The sequence below is a fragment of the Parasteatoda tepidariorum genome, chromosome 1 (assembly GCF_043381705.1).
Source record: "Parasteatoda tepidariorum isolate YZ-2023 chromosome 1, CAS_Ptep_4.0, whole genome shotgun sequence".
NCBI lineage: Eukaryota > Metazoa > Arthropoda > Arachnida > Araneae > Theridiidae > Parasteatoda > Parasteatoda tepidariorum.
Window position 1 is genome coordinate 67,100,264 of NC_092204.1, and position 20,946 is coordinate 67,121,209.

At 28.8% G+C, this 20,946-nt stretch overlaps 1 protein-coding gene across 1 annotated transcript in view; it reads left to right on the forward strand.

Annotated features, from left to right (window-relative positions):
• LOC107456635 (uncharacterized) overlaps nt 1-20,946 on the forward strand; it is a 166,010-nt gene that overhangs the window by 134,186 nt on the left and 10,878 nt on the right. Inside the window, exons 2-3 of the mRNA XM_016074541.3 lie at nt 14,317-14,522; nt 18,656-18,791. Coding sequence (XP_015930027.1) covers nt 14,317-14,522; nt 18,656-18,791 — 342 coding nt within the window. The remainder of the gene's footprint in view (nt 1-14,316; nt 14,523-18,655; nt 18,792-20,946) is intronic.

Below are 20,946 nucleotides of genomic sequence, written 5' to 3' on the forward strand. Positions count from 1 at the left end.
ATATATTTTGCTTTGGCCATATTGACACAATATCAGAAAGCACTCTTTTTTCCGGATATAATCGTGTGGGCTGATGAAAAGAATATATCTTTCATTTTTTTTTATTATTATTTATGTCTTTTTTCTTTAAATTTTTTTCCCCAGTTGTTTGTTACTTTTCTTTTATTATTTTTCTTACCCCCCCCTTTTTTTTTCATATGTCTGTGATTTTCCTTTGTATTATCTTCATTATGTATATATACTACTGGCCATTAAAATTGCTACACGAAGAAGGAATGTAAATAACAGAATGATATTTATTGGGCACATACAGTATAGTTGGAAGAACAAGTGATTAAATTTTAAGGATATTTAGATGTATAGATCCTGAGGAATCAGTACTCAGAGTTGCCTCTCCCGGCAGCAATTACAGCAGTTTTACTCCTGGGCATCGAGCCGAACAGAGATTTGATAGCATGGACTAGGTACAGCATTCCATGCAGCTTCAACATTATGCCACAATTCATTGACCGTAGTGACTGACGAGTGGTGGCGTGCCCGTTATTCGGCAAAAATTGACCAGACGTTTTCAATTGGTGAGAGATCAGGAGAACGTGCTGGCCAGAGCAACAGGCGAACATGTTCTGTGTCGAGGAAGGTCAGAACAGTGAGGAAAACATATTTCTCCGTCGATAACAAAATTTTCGCGTGGTTGGTAAACTATACCCGACCTATCTGACCAAGTGAGTTTATCTGTGGATAATGCTTTCAAAATATTTCTTTATAAAATCATAATTCGAATAGTTTAATGCGCAATCTGTAAGGTTGAAAAATATACACGTTTACTTATGAGATTTTTTATTGAAGCATATATTTTTCATCAATATTTGAATTTATCCTAACTATGTAAAATCATTAAGATCATGTGCAATAATTTTACTTGGAAATACCTTTTTCCTGCATTATCTTATCTGTATTGAAATATTTTGTCAATACAATGCGCAAAATAAACTGGGGGAAAAAACTAAATAACTTTTGATCTAATGAACTGATCTTCACGTACTAGGACTCGTGTTTCATGGTTCGAGGGGTAACATCAAATATGTTATGGATAAATTAAATAGTGCTAACTTAATTTCAAGTTATGAAATCAGAAACAAAAACATGCTTTCTTCGAATCAACATACCTTTTTTAAACTGATTTCAATTTCTGACACTTAAAATATAAGGGTTAGCCGCAATCTGGGAAATATGGTCTTAATAGTTCTTAAAGTTGCTTAATCAAAGTTTGAACTTCTTAATGGTAATTTTAATATTTCGGGAATTTTGTAGGTGAATCGAAAAATTTTGCTCACAATTATAAAATGTGTTTATCTAAAAATATTCCCATGCGAAAAATTATGTTTGATATATACATGTTACTTTCATTACTTTTACTTATTATATTTACGAAAATATTTTCATCTGTATGATATAAAACTTTTACATCATTTTAAAGAAGTAAGTTTTAATAAATGGTTTTTTCAAAATGCAGTCAAGTTTCAATCACTTATCAAAAATACCTGAAAAATTGATTTTTTTTTCAAAAAATTGTGCATCGAGAATTTTTTTTTTTTTTTTGCTCTCTATATGCTGTATAAACTTTTTATTTTTTTATATATACACTACTTTACAATAATGAATTGAATAAAGGAGGATTTACATTAATATATATGATTGAATATGCTTTTCGTGGTATGTCCTGGGGCCTTTGGTAAATTGAACATCGACACCTACATGGATATTTTATACTATCTAGTTCTATCAATTTTCTGGTACCGATAAATGTTACTTCCATAGCAGCAACGGTCCAGGTCATGATTTAGTCTATATTGAGCAGTGATATCAAGATATGAGTGACAAGCTTCTTCCTTGTCACGCTTAGAACCCGTAACTAAAACTGCCCTTTTGACCGACTCCTGCAAACCAAGAGACGACGCTGAAAATCTGCAGCTGAAATTATCACTTTCAAGCAGCAGGAATGAGCGCAAATATCTATATCTGTATATACACTTAATAATAGTATTTTATGAAGGGTTCTTAGTATATCTGCAAAACGTGGGAGTTCATTTTTATTAAAATATGCTTCCTCACCCTTACATCACAACTTATTTGCTGTCAGTTCTATTATTGTAGGGCTGCCCAATAAATTACGAATATAGTAAAAATGAAAGATAAACCTTTATTTAAAAAAGTTTAAGCTGACATTACCAATTCTACTCAGTTAAAGCCCGAAGAATCTCTTACCTTCCCACCTTTAACTAGAAATAACTGTTATCCAACCAGTCCCATTCGATAAAAGTTCGAAACTACGTTACGAATGTCGATTAAGCAATACCGATCGGAAATGGCTCAGTGGACGGGACTAAGTTCTCCTTGTACAGAACTGGGGTTTGATCCTGAGTGGTGGCTTGAAGTCCAGATTCAAATTAATGGGCAACAGTTTGTCTGGGAAGTAAAAAAAAATTTGTCTGCAATGCTGACCACCAGTCCACATTCATATCTTTGGTCACGAAATTGTAGAGCCTTAACCTCCATTACCCGCCAGGTCCACAATGGGTTGTTAATAGAGTGCTTTATTTTCAAACAACAAACTAGATATTGCATAATAAACTTTACCATTTTATAGTACTTATGAGTCTCGTACAATATAGAAATTCAATAACTTGAAGTTCCTGTTAAGGTTCAAAACCATTGCCCGGTCTTCCTGACAGTTTTTAAAATTATGGCTATTGTCCGTATAATATGCATTATAAACATTAGGTTTTACTAAGATTAGTTTTCCTTCAAGGTTAATATCTTCCTTACCTGTACTATGCATGATTCTTTATCGCCTTACGAGATCATCGCAAACAAAACCAATTATTTTTATTTTTTGAAATGCCGGATGCTATTTAGGCGAAGTATGAAATAATCATCCTGATGAGGTTATTATGTAAATGATGTGCATGTTACTGTGAATGACCGAAATCGGTGGTTGTTGACTTTCACCGGTGAATGTTGACAATCAAATTAGTCGCTTTGGTGAATGTCCGAAATATTTATTACATCCGATTTTATATTAATTTATTCGTAAATATAATTACATTTATTCGATATTTTAATACTTACTGACAATAGATTAGAACAAACATCAGTGTTTTGAGTATCGGGCAAATATATACCGGGCAATGGCACTTGACTTTAAAAAAATATCAGTGTAGGGTATACTGGGCGAATGTATATCGGCAATGGCACTTGACCTTAAAAAAACATTAGTGTAGGATATACCAGGCAAATGTGTAACGGGCAATGGCACTTAATCAGACCTAGTATGACTAGACCTTTGGTAAATGTCCGAAATATATACTAGGTCTAGTGCCATTTTTGCTATAGCTTAAATATTTAAAAAAAATTAAGCGAAGCGTTTGAATCAATTTTAAACTGATAACGAAATTATTTCCTTAAAATTAAGAAAATAATAATAAAAACTGCGCCAGATAAGAGAAATTGAAGTAGTTGCTTTATACAGCGCACGTGCGGAAAAAAAAAATTTAAAAAAAAATTATCCACGTGCATCTAAAAGTGGATGAATATCCCAAGACACCGCTTTAACTGGTTGAAGATTGAAATACAAGAGCTTTTTTGGATTTTAATCTACTAAAATAGGTAATTTCTATTTTAATTGCATGAACTTAGATTTGTCTGTCTTTTTTACTTTATCCGTAACATATGAAAAAAGTAATTGTATAACCATTTATAATAAGAATTAAATAATGAACTTCATTAAACATTTCTTTATTATTATTTTCCGATTCTTTCAAATAATAATGAATAATTAAGCATTTAATGTAGTTCTCGATTAATTATACAAATTTACAAATTCAAATACATAAACCTATGTAAAACCTTTATATATTAACGAATTATTACTTTATTATATGCGATACATCTCTTAATAAAATTATTCATCTCTCTTATAAAAGCAGTTCAAACAAATAAACCTTTTATTTTTACATGAAATGCGAGTTATTCATATTAATTAAAACAACCTTATCTGTCTATAAAAGAAAATTCTTATCAGCTGATTAATTGAATTACTTAACTCCATTAAATTAATAAAATCCATCAGATAAACATTCCTTATCAGGAATAGTTAGAAAATATTTTCCTCCGGGTTATTAATGTTGTTTAAGAAACAGCTTAGACTTAATTCTTGTAAGAATAGAATATCAACATTCATATCATTGTCACTTCACTGCTTAATTTCGCATCAAATATTTTTTTATTGTGTTTCATATCTTCAAAGTTAGACACAAAGTTTTATTTGTTACCTTTGAGTAAATATTTTCCCCAATATACTTAGTGATACTGTTTTTGTTTGCCTTTAATTTTACCAAATTATTAACTTACGTCTAATTAACTTATGTGGAAAAGGTTTAGAAAAAGTACTTGAATTTGTATTATATTTATTCGAAATCTTATTAGACTCGTCTTTCATCAGTTCATAAAATTAGATTAAAAGTTATATGTAAATAAAATCTCTTATTTAAATACTTTTAATAAGTTGTAACTTTTTTTAAACAATTAAATAACCTGCATGATTAAGAAAATTTACAAGATTTTAATGAAAACTGAATGTTTCAAAAACCCTGGCAAACATTCATATTATTGTCATTTTACTGCTTAATTTAGCATCAATTATGTTTTTGATTCAAAGTTAGACTTCAAAGCTGGATACAAAGTTTTATTTGTCACCTTTGAGTAAAATATCTACAAAATATACTTAGTTATACTGTTCTGTTTGTTCTTAATTTTACCAAATTATTAAATTATGTCTAATTAATTATGTGGTAATGCTAAAAAGAATATTTGAATCGTACTATATTTCTTTGAAATTTTGTTAACACTCGTATTTCATTACTTCGTAAAATTAAATTAAAAGTGGTATGTAAATAAAAATTTTAAATTTATTGACTTTCTCTTAAGTTTTAACTTTTTTAACATTTTAGTGACCTGCACGATTAAGAAAATTTACAAGACTTTGTTTAAATCTAAATGCTTTGCATCCAAAATATTGTTGAAATCCAAAATAAATAATCATAAAAAAATTTAAATTAAAATAAGAAATTGCTGAAATCTAAATGCTATGCATCTAAATAGGATATTCCTTCCGTTTCTTTCACAGAATACACTGTCACAGAATACTAGACATATAACATTTTTACACTGTGATACCAATTAAGTTTTATCTTGGCAAAAGATTGTTTAAAAAATAATGAGCTGAGAGCTTTTTTTAAGAAAGTTACATCAAAACTCTTTCATAACTAAGAAAGATTCCTGTTAATACTAAACATTATCACAACATACAACTGATATAATTTCAAATATCCCCAAAAAATTTCAAATCGACGTAAGTTGTTTCTTAGAAAGGGTACAACGAAAATTTTCAGTTTTAGCATTATTGATATTTGCCTACTGATTCCCTTTAAATACTTGAGCAAAAATTCATAAAAATATCATTTTACTGATAAATTTTAGATCAATTTTTTTATTTTGATTGTATTTCTTTCGTTCAAAGTTAGTCACAAAGTTTTATTTGTAGCCTTTTGCACTGATTCAATAATTCATAAAACTAGATTAAAATGGTAATGTAAATACAAAATGTCAAATTAAAAAAAATTTCATTGAGTTTTAACTTTTCTACAAAATTAAGTAACTCGTATGATCAGGAAAGTTTACAAACTTTTGTTGAAAACTGAACATTGAAAAAAACACGTGTAAAAAATTTAAAGTTTTAACTCTAAAGAAATGAAATACGGTCAATTCATATTTAAAACTGTAAATTAAGGCAAACACCGAAAACATTTATAGATTTACAGAAAATGTTTTGTAAAAGCAAATTGGTGGATTCGATTATAAAAAGAAGAGTTTATTGTAAAAAATTTTTGTGTTTTTACATAGCTTTTACTATTTTTCAATTTAATTTTAATACTTAAAATTCAAAATATAATGTTAATAGATTTTTCCTGTAGAGCATAACTGAAAAAAGCTTAACTGTTTTTAATTATCTTCTGGTATATACGAAACCTATTTTTGAAGAGGAATTTATTTTCCACCAAATATTGACATAAAAAATTAATTTCATGAAATTGTATTTAAAGTTTATATTGTTAAAACATCTTTCTTTAGTAGTTCAAAATGTCAAACTATTCTAAGATATTTTTTTAGCTTTAGTGGGGACGAAATTGAATTTATATGAGGAAAATAATAATAGTAGTAATAAATTAAAAATAGTTTTTTTTCTTTGTTTATGTATAGATTTTGCATTAAAACAAGTTCTTGACTAAATTAAATCCGTGTAATTTCAGATTACTCCTTGTTTTAATTTTGATGCAAAAGTATTTATATCATTTTTCAAATATTCATTAAAACACTGAAACTGTAAAATTAAATAAATTATTGGAAACGGAAATTGTATTTGAAGTTCATAGTATTAAAATATTCTTCGCTAATAGTTAAAAAAGTTGGACGATTCTAAGAAATTGTTTTTTCAGCTTTAGTGAGTACCGCAAAATTAAGTTTATCTGAGGCAATTATTTTAAAAATATTTTTTCCTCTATGTTTATGTTTAGATTTCGTACAAAAACAATTTATTGGCTTTATTAAGTTCCGTGCAGGCTCATGTTATTCCATGTCTTAATTTTGATGCAAAAGTATTTCTATCATTTCTGAAATATTCATTAAGACATTGTGACTTTGGAAATCATTAACAACTAATAGGTTTTTAGAAAAAATCAGTGTTAGTAAGTAATCATAGTTGTGCCTGGTAATTACGTTTTCCACGATAAAATTCATTCCTGTTTTACGCTACAATAGTTAATGAACAAAAGGTAAAAGCATATGTCCAACAATTATTTTAGCACATTATTAAATACATTTCCTTCCAAATATTATGAAATATAAACAGTTTCTTTTTTTTTTAATTTACATTAACCACTGTTTTAAAGTATTTTTTTTAATTTTAAAAAATCTCCAATAAAACTTTAGCTAATCTGAAAAAATATTCGAAAAATATCTATGCATTTTAAATTAAACTACATTTAGTTAAATTTAGCTGTGTGATATGTGTATTCCAAAAATGACCAATATATATATATATATATATATTTTTTTTTTTTTTTTTTTTTTTNTTACTTTACCGCAAGCACTGAGCAAGTTCTTCACCTCGGAAGTTTTGCTCATTTAACGTTACCCAGTGGGCACCTGTGAACCTAAGTCACGGAGGCGAGCAACAATACCCACACCACACTGCCATAGATACCCGTTTATAGGGTGGGCCTGATGCATAACAATTAAACTACTGATTTAGTTCAGTCTTGTTTAATAGTTTACTAGTTACACTTTTTTAATAGTTTAAAAAATTGGGTAGACATAAGAATCAAAGGGAAAAGAATAATTAACTGACGAAAAACAAAGTTAACAAGTGTTTACTAAATAAAATAGAGGCTATTAAACTGAAAACTTTTGTGTCGTGTCAAATTATACAAGTGCTGTTGAAATTACCAACTTTTGATTGAAATTGCTTCATTTTACCACATTTACTTCCTAACAGCATGGTAATAAAATCATATTTTATTGTTAATTTGACCAAAAGTTCATTGCCAACTCAATTCAATAAAAATTGTTGGCCTTTTTGGTTTTCCGATAGAGCCAGACTTTAAATGTTACCATAATTCTGGAAATTCTGACCAAACTTTTTTTTTTCATTGTAACAATAAATATGAAATCAAACAATTAAAAGACAAAAAGAGTACTGCGACATCATGTTACACTTATTTACCTGAATTACTGATATGAGATTTAAAAATGTAATTCAGGAGTTTTTATTACAACTAAAAAAGTATTCAAAAGCTAAAAAAATTGCTTGATAGATTAATGTTGCGTTTAATCCAAAAGAAAATAGGGTACACATTATACTGCGTAGTACAAAATTAGGGCAAAGCTACGTGAATAAAGAACAAAGAAATGTATAGAAATGAACATACTGTAGTTTTGAATCTATGAACAATGACCTTCCTTGATGATGATTACCCACCAAAAGACAGTAGAAATGTTAAGAAATGGACACAGTATACACTTTATGCTGAGTAATACAAAATTAGAGCAAAGTTATGAGAATAAAGCACACAAAAAAATGCGTAGAAATGAACATACTACAACTTTGAATCTGTGAATAATGGCATTCCTTAATGATTACCCATAAATTATTTAACCAGTTGAGGAAAAGGATTAAACTTAAACAAGAAAAATTAAGAAGGAGAAGTAGAAGAGTAGGTAGGCACTTTATTTATGTCAGACTAAAACTGCATATTGCGCTGTTGGGGGCAGTCTGGGAAACATCCTTGAGGATGATTCGAAGACAATCCGTCATCACAATTTTGACCCTCTGCAAAGAGGGTGGCATCCTACTTTAATAGCCCAATGATCTGCACGCGAAGTCGAGATCTTTACGGTAAAACAGTTTAACGAGGAACGATAACATGCACACTCGGGGCCCTATGCAGTCTGATCAAAATATTCACCCACCAGCATACTGATGGCTGCCAACAATGCTTCTAGCTGTAACTTAACACAAGACATTAAAAAAAGGAAGAGATAACAAGTGTGAGTGGTTTTGGCGGGAACCCCGGAGTGCGAAATGTAAGAATCACATTAGAATGTATTTCAAACTTTTTGAAAGTACGGGATGCTATATCGTTAACTAAATTATTAAAATTGTCAAAATATAAATTGACTCATAGAAACCACGATTGGCAGATGGAGAGCAGAGCTGAAGGAGTTTAGGGGGGGGGGGAATTCACATCTATGAATAGGATTCCAACTGCACTGAGAAAAAAGTACGGTCTAATGTACCAAAATATTCAAACATGTACCATGTGTCTGATGCTATGGGACGCTATGGGAGCTTTATAGAATGTCATAAAGTTTGGTAAATGTGGTAAAATTTTGTGATTTTATGATGCTGCTTTAGAGCATCGCAATGGAACCATTTATTCAGTTAAATTTACTTTTCAGTTTTCTACTGTTTATTAAATGTGCTGCATTAAGAACCATAATTTTTGAAACCAGAATTTCCGGTAAACCCTTTCCATATGAACTGTAGAATTACGAAAGAAATACGGAATTTTCTTAAATACCGCATATTTTGGTTTCATTAACCTGAATTATATGCTTCTTTTTTTTTAAATAGAAATGTCATTACTATACAGTACAGTCATTTCATCAGAATTTCTCCCCCCCCCCATGTAAGTAAAGCGATGTAAGATTGCTTGAAGCCTAAATTCGGATGTATAGTTTAATGTAATAAAAGCTGGAAACGCTCTAAATAAGCTGAACACAAGCTTTGTTCTAAACAAGCTGAACACAAGCTTTGTTCTAAATAAGCTGAACACAAACGTTGCCCGAAATAAGCTGAACACAAACGCTTTTATGTACTCATTGCTAAGACACCAAATGGAGCTTAAACTAAACCTGAGAAAAGAAATAAAAATGATATCAAATAAGTTAAAATGAAGAGATTTCCAACAGGTTTTCGCGGGATTATATAACATATATTTACCCATGTTACTGAAAAATAAGTTACTTTTAAAAGTTTGCTTTAGATGATCTAATTAAATCATTTCTATATTATATCTATTATTGTTTTTCCTGGGAAAAAACTTACAGCTTACAGCCTTAACTCATTGCAATAATCCGCAAAACTTTAATTGCGATTAATCTCTAAAATCTTTGGTAATAAACTTTAATACAAACCTCCTCAATACTTAAACAATTAATAATTTTATATTTCATATTTGCTAACAGTTCGAATTAGCAATAGTATTTATTAAAAATAATGAATAAAAACACCTTTATCGAAGCCTTTACAGCGATGATTAAAACTATATTTTGAATTCAATTAAAAATATTTTCTTAAAAAATTTTAATGAAGAGCAAATTGATATCCTTGCAATATTCAATATCAAAAATAATAAAAAGTTAACTTGGATAATTCTTTACCGCTCTTGTAAATAAAATCTCAAAAAATTAAAAAGTAAATTATTTTTTTCTTCTTCTAATTTCATCGAAAAACAGACTTTGACGAAAAAAGGAAAAAAAATAACAACAACTTTAATTTGACGCCCATTACTTTGAAAGAAATAATCCTTCGAAAAGCCATTTTTCTTTAAGATTAGCATATAAATAAACGAAGACCCTCTAAATGTGAATGAAAAAAATCTAAAAACTTTCCTATTTAATAATTTTTTCCAAGAGATAAAACAATATGAACGCCTAATTAAATTTGGAAAACAAAACTGAGATTAATAATGAAAAGGGAGAAAAAACGTTCTTCCTTCCTGCAGACGATTTTAGTAAGAATCGAAGTTAAAAAGGGGGAAAAAATGGCGGTCGATAAAATAGTAATTATTAAGCCTTGCTCGAAATAATCTCTTAGTTGTCACATTGTTTTTCTGTTATCTATTTCAGATCCTTTCTTATATCGCGAGGAGAAAGGTGAAAGGGGAGGTTTTTAATTAAAGGCAACTAAGCGCGATTCTTCCATTTTATTTCTCCATTAACATTAGATTAAAAATCATTCCAATGGCAAAGTATTGAATAACCAATTAGTTTTCAAAATGTGAATTAATATGTTTTAGATATTTATTCTAAAGTATAGCCTCTTGGAAGTATTTTTTATTTGTGATTCTCTCTAGTTACAAGTAACGAAATAACATCGGTGGTAGAACAAAAAGTCCTGAAAAAAAATAACGTGCCTTTTCTTTTAAAGAGTTTTATTGATTTAAAACATTAATTTTGTTTTGGATGATGCAATAATTGTTTTTAATAACGTTATTTACTGCAAATAGCAAAAAGTGCTGGAAAATTCCTAATCCTGAAACAGATTGTTTTACTGGACGTTTTTAAAACTTCAATTTTTTTAGAACTGTCTATTCTTAAAGCAATGGGTTCTTATTTCAAAAATAAGTTTTAAAAAAATATATGCTTAAAAGTTAAATGCTTATTAGCAAGCTTTACACATATCTTGATCTTAATATACACAAATAAAGTTTGTTTTTCATCAAAAATAATTAATTTTTCTAAAGTTTGAATAATTAGTCTTTTCTTCAAAGAATGACTTTCTTTTTTCCAAACATACCTTTTGTGGTATTAAAAATTAATAAAAAATTTAAGGAATAAAAAGATAAAATATTGCAAAAAATTATTGTTGGAAAATAAATAAAACCAAAACCTAATTATTAGAAAATTTAGTTATTTGATTATATAATGGGTTTACTGTTTGAAAATAAATTAAATTTAGAGCTACTTGCATTTCAAACAAGTAACATCCTTTGGAAAATATTTTATAATCTGCTTAATTTATTAAGAAATAGCTTATTTAAATATCTTTTTCTACTGCATATTTTTTATTTAATTATTTAATCATTAGATAAGTTGTTTTTTTCTTAGCATTGAGATGTTATAAATGTTAAACATGAAACTTATGTCCTTAATTTTAATCTCTACTTATAATAATGCGGATTAAAAGAATTTAATTTTAAACAATATTATCAATTTTTAAGCATTGCCGCCACATATTGTTTTATTTTAACCATTTTTCTCTCTTTGGATTGTATTTACCCTTAAATTTAAATAGTTAATAAAGTTATGGAAAAAATTTGCTATTGTTTTTTAAAATGAGCTAATTTTAATCATCAAAAGATTAGATTTCTTGTAAATATTATTGCAATATATTGTTTAAAAAATGTTTAATGTATTGTTTTAAGTTTAAGTCAAACAAAGGCATTAAATTATAAGTCCCCCCCCCACACAGTTTTAAATAATTTTTACTTATTTCTTAGTTTATAATGTAAATAAAATTTTATTTCGGGCTACAGATTTTCACGATACACAAAGCATACTTATTACATTCATTTTATGTTTTCCTTCTATTGCTAAAATTTCATCTCACCAAATTGGCATCTATTATTAGAGATTTGTATTTTGACTTTGTTTTCCTTTAGCAATGGTCCATTTTTTTTAAAGTTTTCTCTTATAAATTACACTTTTGGTCGTTTATAGTTATATGATTAGTTTTATAATAATGTTATACATTTAAAATATTCTAATGAGAATATTGTAACAAAAATATGTTGACATAGAAAAAAGTTAGATGATGAATTTTGATACACAATGAGCCAACCCTAATAATATATTCGTTTCTAAGCTTCTTCAGCCTTCTAATTTTATTGAATGGATTACGAAAAAGTTACCTTTTTTGTGCATAATAAAAAGTAACTATTTAAAAGTAACCAAATCATACATTTAAAATTTTCTAAAGAAAATATTGTAAAAAAATGTGTTGGCATAGGAAAAAGTCAGATAAGGAATTGTGATACGTAATGAGCCAACCCTGATAATATATTTTGTTTTTAATCTTCTTCAAAATTCTAATTCTACTGAATGATTACAAAATCGGTTGCTCTTTTATATCAGAAAATTTTTCGATTGTAAAAATCATGAATCATGATTGTGAAAATCAAGAATTTGATGATGATGAAAAGATTAAGTAATAAAGTAATAAATAAAATGTTTAAAAATCTATTGCAAATGTACTGCAAAATGGATAATTAAAAAAATTATAATTTCAATTTAAATTATTAATAATCAATCAAAATAGAAGAAAATAAAAACATTTTAATAAATTAAAATTTTGGAATAAATAAAACATTTAAATGCTGAAATGAAATAAACGAAAGAAAATTTCGATGACTTTGCGATGAGTGATTCATTGGAAATCTTTAGAAGGAATAACCCTAAAAAATACCAACCAGAAACCTTCCCCTACTCATGTCTCTAAATATTTATAAATGTCACTGTATATCAAAAAAGATAATTCACTGTTTGGGGCAATTTAAAGACAATTAAATTAGATGGCACCTTTACGATGAGTAATCCGTTAGAACTGTTTAGAAGGAATAACCCCAAAAAATACCAACCAGAGTCCTTCCCCTATTCATGTCTCTAAATATTTATAAATGTCACTGTATATCAAAAAAGATAATTCTCTGTTAGGGGCAATTTAAAGACAATTAAATCAGATGGCACTTTTACAATGAGTGATCCATTATAAATCTTCAGAAGGAATAAACCCCAAAAATACCAACCAGAGTCCTTCCCCTTTTCGTATCTCTAACTGTTTATAAATATGACTGTATATCACAGACAGATAATTCTCTGTTTAGGGCAATTTAAAGACAATGAAATTAGATGGCACCTGTACGATGAGTAATCCATTAGAACTCTTTAGAACTCTTTGGAAGGAATAACCCCAAAAAATACCAACCAGAGTCCTTCCCCTTTTCGCATCTCTAACTGTTTATGAATATCACTGTATATGACAGACAAATAATTCTCTCTTTGGGGCAATTTAAAGGCAATTAAATTAGACAAGGAATTGGTTCGGCTTCTGAGCACCGGATCATAAGTGAGATAAGGGAGCAAAGAACAGTTTCCTATAGTATAAAATGGACATTTTTTTCCTGGGGGGGGGGTCAAAATGACTTCTTGGAAGGTGAGGGATGCTTAATAATCAGTTTTCATTTGTGAAGAGCTGTTATTGCTTTTTTGAAAGAAGGCCAGTAGGATCCCAAAAAAGCGATTATTTAGTCTTTTAAAACACTATTTTACACAACGTTTTTCCCTTGATCTCTTAATAACAAATTTAAGTGTTTAGGAAATAAAACAAAGATAATTTTTCCCAAAACTAAATGGCTTTAGCTTCTTAACTATTTAAAGAAACTGGACTCTCAAGGGGCAAGTTTTCCTATTCATGCAACGCGAAGACGGGTTAGTTCCAACAAAAAGTCCTCCACAAGGCTAGTTTGTCCCAACGCTTGATCCAAGATTTCTCTTATCCTCGGGACTGAGTTGAAAATTACAAGGCTACGGAACATTGATAGTAGTCAACTTAGAACTGAGTCGGATGTTCAACACCGATTAAAAAATTAAATACATCACTCACTTATGCCATCCAATGACATTCTATCTCTGCTTCTACTAAAGCTACCGGTCGTAGGTTACTTGTAACTCACTAGCCTTTTGAGACTCCCTACTTCTCGTAAACATTTGACACAACATTTTTTGAACATCCTGTACAGTGCGCATTATTTTAATTTATTCTCATAAATTTTGAAATAAGCATGTTTCTAATCAAAATGGTGGTGATATCTGGTATTGGTTTGAATCACTACAAACTAATTTTTTTTTCCTCTTCAGGTGTGCTGACGTTACAGATCAAAGCATTACAAGTACCAGAGAGTATCGAGGCTGGTCAAGTGGTCCGACTCGTTTGTGTTTTTGACGCAGAGCAAGAAGATCTTTACTCAGTCAAGTGGTACAAAGACGATATAGAATTCTTTCGTTTCCTACCTAAAGACAAGCCAGCCAATCAGTTTTTCGAAATAAGAGACGTCGATGTAGATGTAAGTTCACTCAGTCATTTTTTGAATTATATATAGAGGGTGTTCCGTTATAACAACTATTAATATACATTTTTAAAAATCACTGTCAAAAATGAAGTTCAGAAAGTACACACATTGAAGGAAGAATTTTTTTTTTTGTTATCTCAATGTAAAATTGCAATCAAGGTAAATTTGCTTAAAAATACTTTAATACAGGGGATTTTGAACTATATCAGATCGGAATTTATAAAACGACAGAAAATAGATCAAAGGGAGACGAAGAAATAGCCGAAAACAGGATTTCTTAGCATTATCGGGATTTAAAAAACAAAAAATTCATTTCAAACATATCTCTTATAAATCCGTGCACTGGAAAGTTAATTCCATTTCTAAAAGGAAAAGTAGTTACCGTGGCTAATTTAGATTGATCATGCATAAATATATCAATAAAACGGATTATCACTCATTGTAGTTTGCATAATTGAATATTTACCTATGCGTCGCTAAAATAAAGATGGAAAGCAATCGTGAGTATCAAACGAAACAAATAACCATAATTATTGCGTACAAATTTTCAAGTTACCATCGAAATATCTTAAACTATTAAAAAAATTTTAAAAGCTGAACTACTTTTCAAAAATATTTCCTCGCGATCAAACATAATAGCATTTTTGAACTATTAAAACAACCAATAAAAAACGCAGAACTTTACAATATAATATTATTTATGTAACTAAATTGAAAATCGAGATTAAGACTTTTAAGTATAGTTTTTTTTTTTCCAAAAAATGCATATTTGTCGAAGCAGGATAATTAATTTAGATATAATTAGCTATACATATAACTTATTAATAACTTGACGTGATCTTAAAAATGAACTTGAGATAATAAATTTTAAAAAAATGGAAAGAAAAGTAAAGCTTTTATCTTTAATTTATTCATGCTTTAAAAATAAAGAGTTCTGATATCTGTAAAAGTAATTATGATTGATGACTTAGTTATTGAGAATAAATTTTAAAGAATATATTATCTCCTTCCTTTTTAAAGCCAAAAACACTTCAAAAATAATTTTTCAATATGTTTTCTATAATAACTAAATTAAATTGAAAGTACAAATTTTTATCTAAAAGAAATTTTTACCAAATGCTGTCAACGAATCAAGGCAATAAAAATATTTATTACATACTTAACCATATTTTCGTACATCATATTTTCAAATAAATAATATGAGGTTAAGAACATTTTACAGAAAAAATAATTTATATTTATTATAGAAACACCAAAACATTTTTTACTAATTTTGATTCAGTAGTATTGTCTAAACTGTAATTTTAGGGCATTTCATGTATTATATATGCATTATATATTTTACTGTTTTGAATGATTTCACATATTTGATGAATACATATTTTTGAATGCTGCAAAGTTTTTCGATTACAGTTTTTAGTTTAGGTTCTAGTTATACGTACTTTACTACTTCTAGTTTTAATAACTTCTTTAAATAACTCGAAACTACATTTCTTAAGCAAATATAGATAATTTTTAAACTTGATTTTTAAATAATGAATTGTTTACTTTTGTAAAACGATTTAGCATTATTTTATCAAATATTTCATATAGTTTTAAAACATATTTCATATGCCTCAGTAAAAAGTAAATAGAAAATAAATGATTTTCTTTAGCTTATGATCTAAACAGTGAAGCCGATACCTTATGATAGTTTTTTATTATTTTCAGTGCAAATATTTTATAAGCTAGTTTTAAATTTTCAGTGATTCATTTATATGATTTAAATTAAGTACAAGATTTATACAAAAAATCAAGTTATTTAGAACGTTTTCCCATGTTTCTTATCACTAGTTCTGTCTTAAATAACTCAATAATAAAAATAAAAAGTAAACCTTTTGTAAACTTAGGACCTTTGAGCCTTTCTTCATTTTCAATGCAAGTATGTTGTAAGTCAATTTTATTTAATGCTTTATTATAAAGTTCAAACTAGATGCAATATTGATCTATAAATTAACTGCACACATCAAGAAATATTTAATTTTTTGTTTCAAAATCTTTTCTATTTACTTTTTGATTTGAGATTGAATTAATTGCAGAGTTTAATAACACATCGACTAGAATCAGCTATACTGGAAGCAAGTTCAAACTACATTGTGGTGTACTCACACATTGTACAAACATGTTATACAAAGGACTCCCGTGGTTGAGGCTGAGGTATTGCAGAGTTTAATAACACATCGACTAGAATCAGCTATACTGGAACCAAGTTCAAACTACATTGTGGTGTACTCACACGTTGTACGAACATGTTGTACAAAGGACTCCCGTGGTTGCCCAGTAGTTCGTTCCCCGACACCGCTAAGACCAACCAAGTACATGCGATATACGTACTCGGAATCGTGTGGAATCGAAAGTCCTATGATCGATCGCGGAGAAGTGCCATGGGTGCAGGGATCTGGAGAAACTTTCTTTCCCATTTAAATCTAAGTCTAAATTGAGGAAGTGGCGTCACGAATAAGTGGTGCTGCCATCTGTCAGTGGGATCCTGAGTTGGGACGTACTTTCACCCTTACGGTGCACTCATATCAAAAGAAAGATAATATTCCTGACTTAATTCACAAAAAGTCAATGACTGGCGAGCTTGGCTTGCACAAGTGTCATTAGCTTGCCCAAGTGTCATTAGTGTCAACGTGTTGTACAACCTGAATTTGACAAAAAATTCAAAAATGCGAGATGTTCATCCAGGTGTTTTTGAGGTCGTGGAACCTATCTAATAACTCCAAACTCAATCACCACCCTAAACTCGGGCTAACCTCCTTCTGAGTCACTCCTGCAGTTAGACGACGATAGTCGAGTTTGTCACTAAATAGGGTTTTTTTTTTAAATATCAGACATGTTTAAGAAACTTTTTTTTTAATTTCTTGAGATATCTTAATTCTAAACAATTCAAAATCTATTTTTCTCTTGCGATTACAGCACCATCTGTGTACCGAAATTACAAAAACCTGCAGATTAAATTGGGGTACTTTTTCAAAAAAAATCCAAATCTAAAATAAAAAAGGGGGTTCTAATGACGTATTTTCAAGTGATACCCTCAACATACCCAAGGGACGGGGTTGAGAAGTCGAGATTGATATCTCGATTTCTCAACCCCGTAATAGACAACAATTATAAACATATTTTACTTTTGTACTTTTTGCTTTTATCAGGTTGCGTATTTTAAAAGATATTTGGTGGTTTCCATAAACTTTAAAACAAACTGTCTTATTTTATTGTTTATGCTTTTTTTTATCTTTTTAAAGCACTTTAACCTTATTAGAAACCATAGAAGTCCCACCTATTTCACTACTTTTTTAAATTTCGATGGGAAACTGTTATCCCACCTATGATTTGTTCGGATATTTGCTCACAACTTCAGAATAACAAACAAATACCAGAACGGTTTTGTTTACATAAACATGAGTAACAGTACGTGTTTGCATGAGATCAAGAAGAGATGTTAACACTGAGGAGATATCTCTTTCTCGTTTCGCATTCGGACACTTGATCATATCTTCCAAAGTTTATTTGTAGTTACACAAAATTTATAGATTCAAGTTTATGGCAAATTCATTACAGTAGGTTAAATTTTGTAAATTCCGCCCACCAAAAAAATGGTCATAGAAAAACAAATTAATTTCGAGTTATTAAAGGATTGAATTTCTTTTTATAAATCAATCTCAATTCTAAAAACATTTTAACATAACATTCTAGACAGAAAAAATGACTCTAAAAGTGTTAAAACGTAGATATTTCATTATTTTTGAGAATTCTTTTAGTTAATATCCAAAAATTTATGTGTATATAAATTTCTTACAGATTAGCCGATCATCAAATGGAACAGTATTTCTAAAGAACACCAGTAACATGACCGAAGGAACTTACATTCTAATTTTTAAGAAAATTCATTAAAATTTTAAAAACGCAGATGTTTTATCCTTTTGGGATTCAGCATTTATAAAGAACATCTTTTATCAGCCGAAAGAACTTACATTGTCGACAAAAACAAATGGCCCTTAAAATGTTAAAAACGTACATATTTTATCCTTTCGGGGAATTATTTTAGTTTATATTCAAAAGTTGATGTGTATATACATTTCTTACAGATGAGCCGATCATCAAACGGAACAGTATTTCTAAAGAACACCAGTAGATCAGCCGAAGGAACTTACAGGTGCGAAGTTTCCGCAGATGCTCCCTCGTTCCAGTCCATATTTTCAGAAAAATTCATGGCCGTCGAAGGTAATATTTAGTTTTCTTTTTCACTACTTTGCTTTTTCATTGTATCGCGCAAGAATTTTTCAAATCACAAATAAACTTCCTACTTTAGAAGAGCAATTTATTTAAGCTTCGATACTGCAACATTCATTAGCAGTATTTCTAAACACTCATGTGTTGAAGCTAAAGTAATTTCAACATCAATATTATACAAGTCTAGCAGCACTTCCCATATTCAAGACACTTGTACGTATGTATGCATCTGACATTGAAATAATGTTTGTTTTTTTCTCGTTGAATGTATTGAGATTGAAGTCGATAGGCCTAGTAAATAGATTGATAAAATGTGCATTCAATAAATCATACACACACTGAAGAGTGACAAATATTATTTTTTACGTAAAAGCTACGCGATGTGTTATTTTCGTTTAATTAAATGCAGAATTTAGTAGCACAAAAATTAGAGACGACTATACTGTGATAAATATATTGCATTGTAAACTTCGTCTGAATTAAAAAGAAAAAGAAAAAGAAAATGAAAAAGAAACAAACAAAAATAAAAAGAAAGATCAAGTGCGTTTGGCCTTTCAAAGAAAAACAAACCCCAGAGGTTTTGCTTAAAAAGAAAAATATATGACATCAATACAATATGAAAAACTGCAGCATTAATGAGGAAAAACCACAGTAAAATTTTCAAACACGCGGGTTTTTTCATTTCAATATTCAAAAAGTATAAGTCGAAATTTTACATAAACCAGAAATGTGCAGCAAATTTTTCGAATACTGGTGACGTAAATTTTAAACAGTGTTTTCTCAAAACAAAAATTTTCATTCTCAAAACTATGATTAATTCTCTAATTTTATAAATTTGGCAAATTATTTGAATGTATCTTTTAGCAATCCTATAGTTTAAAATAGGGTACTTTCAAAATAATCAATGATTTGAAAAATCGATTAAGAAATTGGAATCGAACTGTACATTTAACTAAGTTTTGCTCTTTGAAGCCTATATTTTTATTCTGCACAAGTTTCGAAAATAGTTACGAAGTTAATCAACAGATGGTATTGCTAACTCAAGAAAAAACTATAAAACTACAAGTCAGATCATTAAATATTTTCTCATGCCTCTTTTCTTTTTTTTAAAGATTAAACCTTGTTGCTTAATGCAAAAAGTGATTAAAACTATAAAACATTGTTTAGTAGTTTTAAGTTTGCAGCAACATCACTTAACAAACTTAGTAACTCTTTTTGAAACTATGGTGGATAAATTTCCTGAGAAGAACGCATCAAATCATACTTTTTTTTAAGTTATCGGTCATATTAGGGACTTTGGAAATAAGTCCTAATCGACATAATAAAAAAATTTAACTTTGTAAATTTTAAAAAAACAATTCTTCACTACTTCTTAAAGTTTGAAATAATCTAATAAAAAATTGCGAAACATTCTTTTTTCAATTTATGCTATTTTCGAAATTGCTGAAACATAACAATTTTATGACAGTGATACATTATAACTCTTTCAAATTTAGAGCAAATCTTATATAAATATTTGCCACTGAAAGCTACTGCCTTCTTAGAGAATTATTAAAATTTCAACTTCCACAGTCATGAATAAAAAAAGAAAATAATAGTTTAAACAACCATCAAATTCATTAAAAAAAAAGTTTATACTTCGTCAAATCAAATAAAAGTTTCCCTAAAATTAATTAAACAATCATTTATTTGTACCTTTTTCTAAATTTTTAAATCAAACTAAAGAAGCCAAATTTGAATTTCATTGTAAAAATAAGGAAATAAAAAATTAGGAATCCATAACAGTAAGGTCAATATAAAATGTTTGAAACAACTCTGGGGAATAATAGCTATGAAACTGAAACGTTCTTCTTGACGTAAAAAAAAAGAAAACATTTATCTTTAGCTTTCTGCCATTGAGATATAAGAACTTCACAACTTTTATCATGCTTGACGAAAGTAGTCAAACACTCCAAAAGAATGAAGTCGAATTTTTTGACACAAATCGCTAGGGTTTCGTTGATCTCTATAGGTTTTCTGTAAGAAGCATGGTGATTATGAATAGTAAGAACTGAACGCTAACCACGTACACTGAATAATTATGTGAAAAATACTCAAAACTATTCATACTAAAAAAAGTATTTAAAAATATTTTAATTTTTATAAA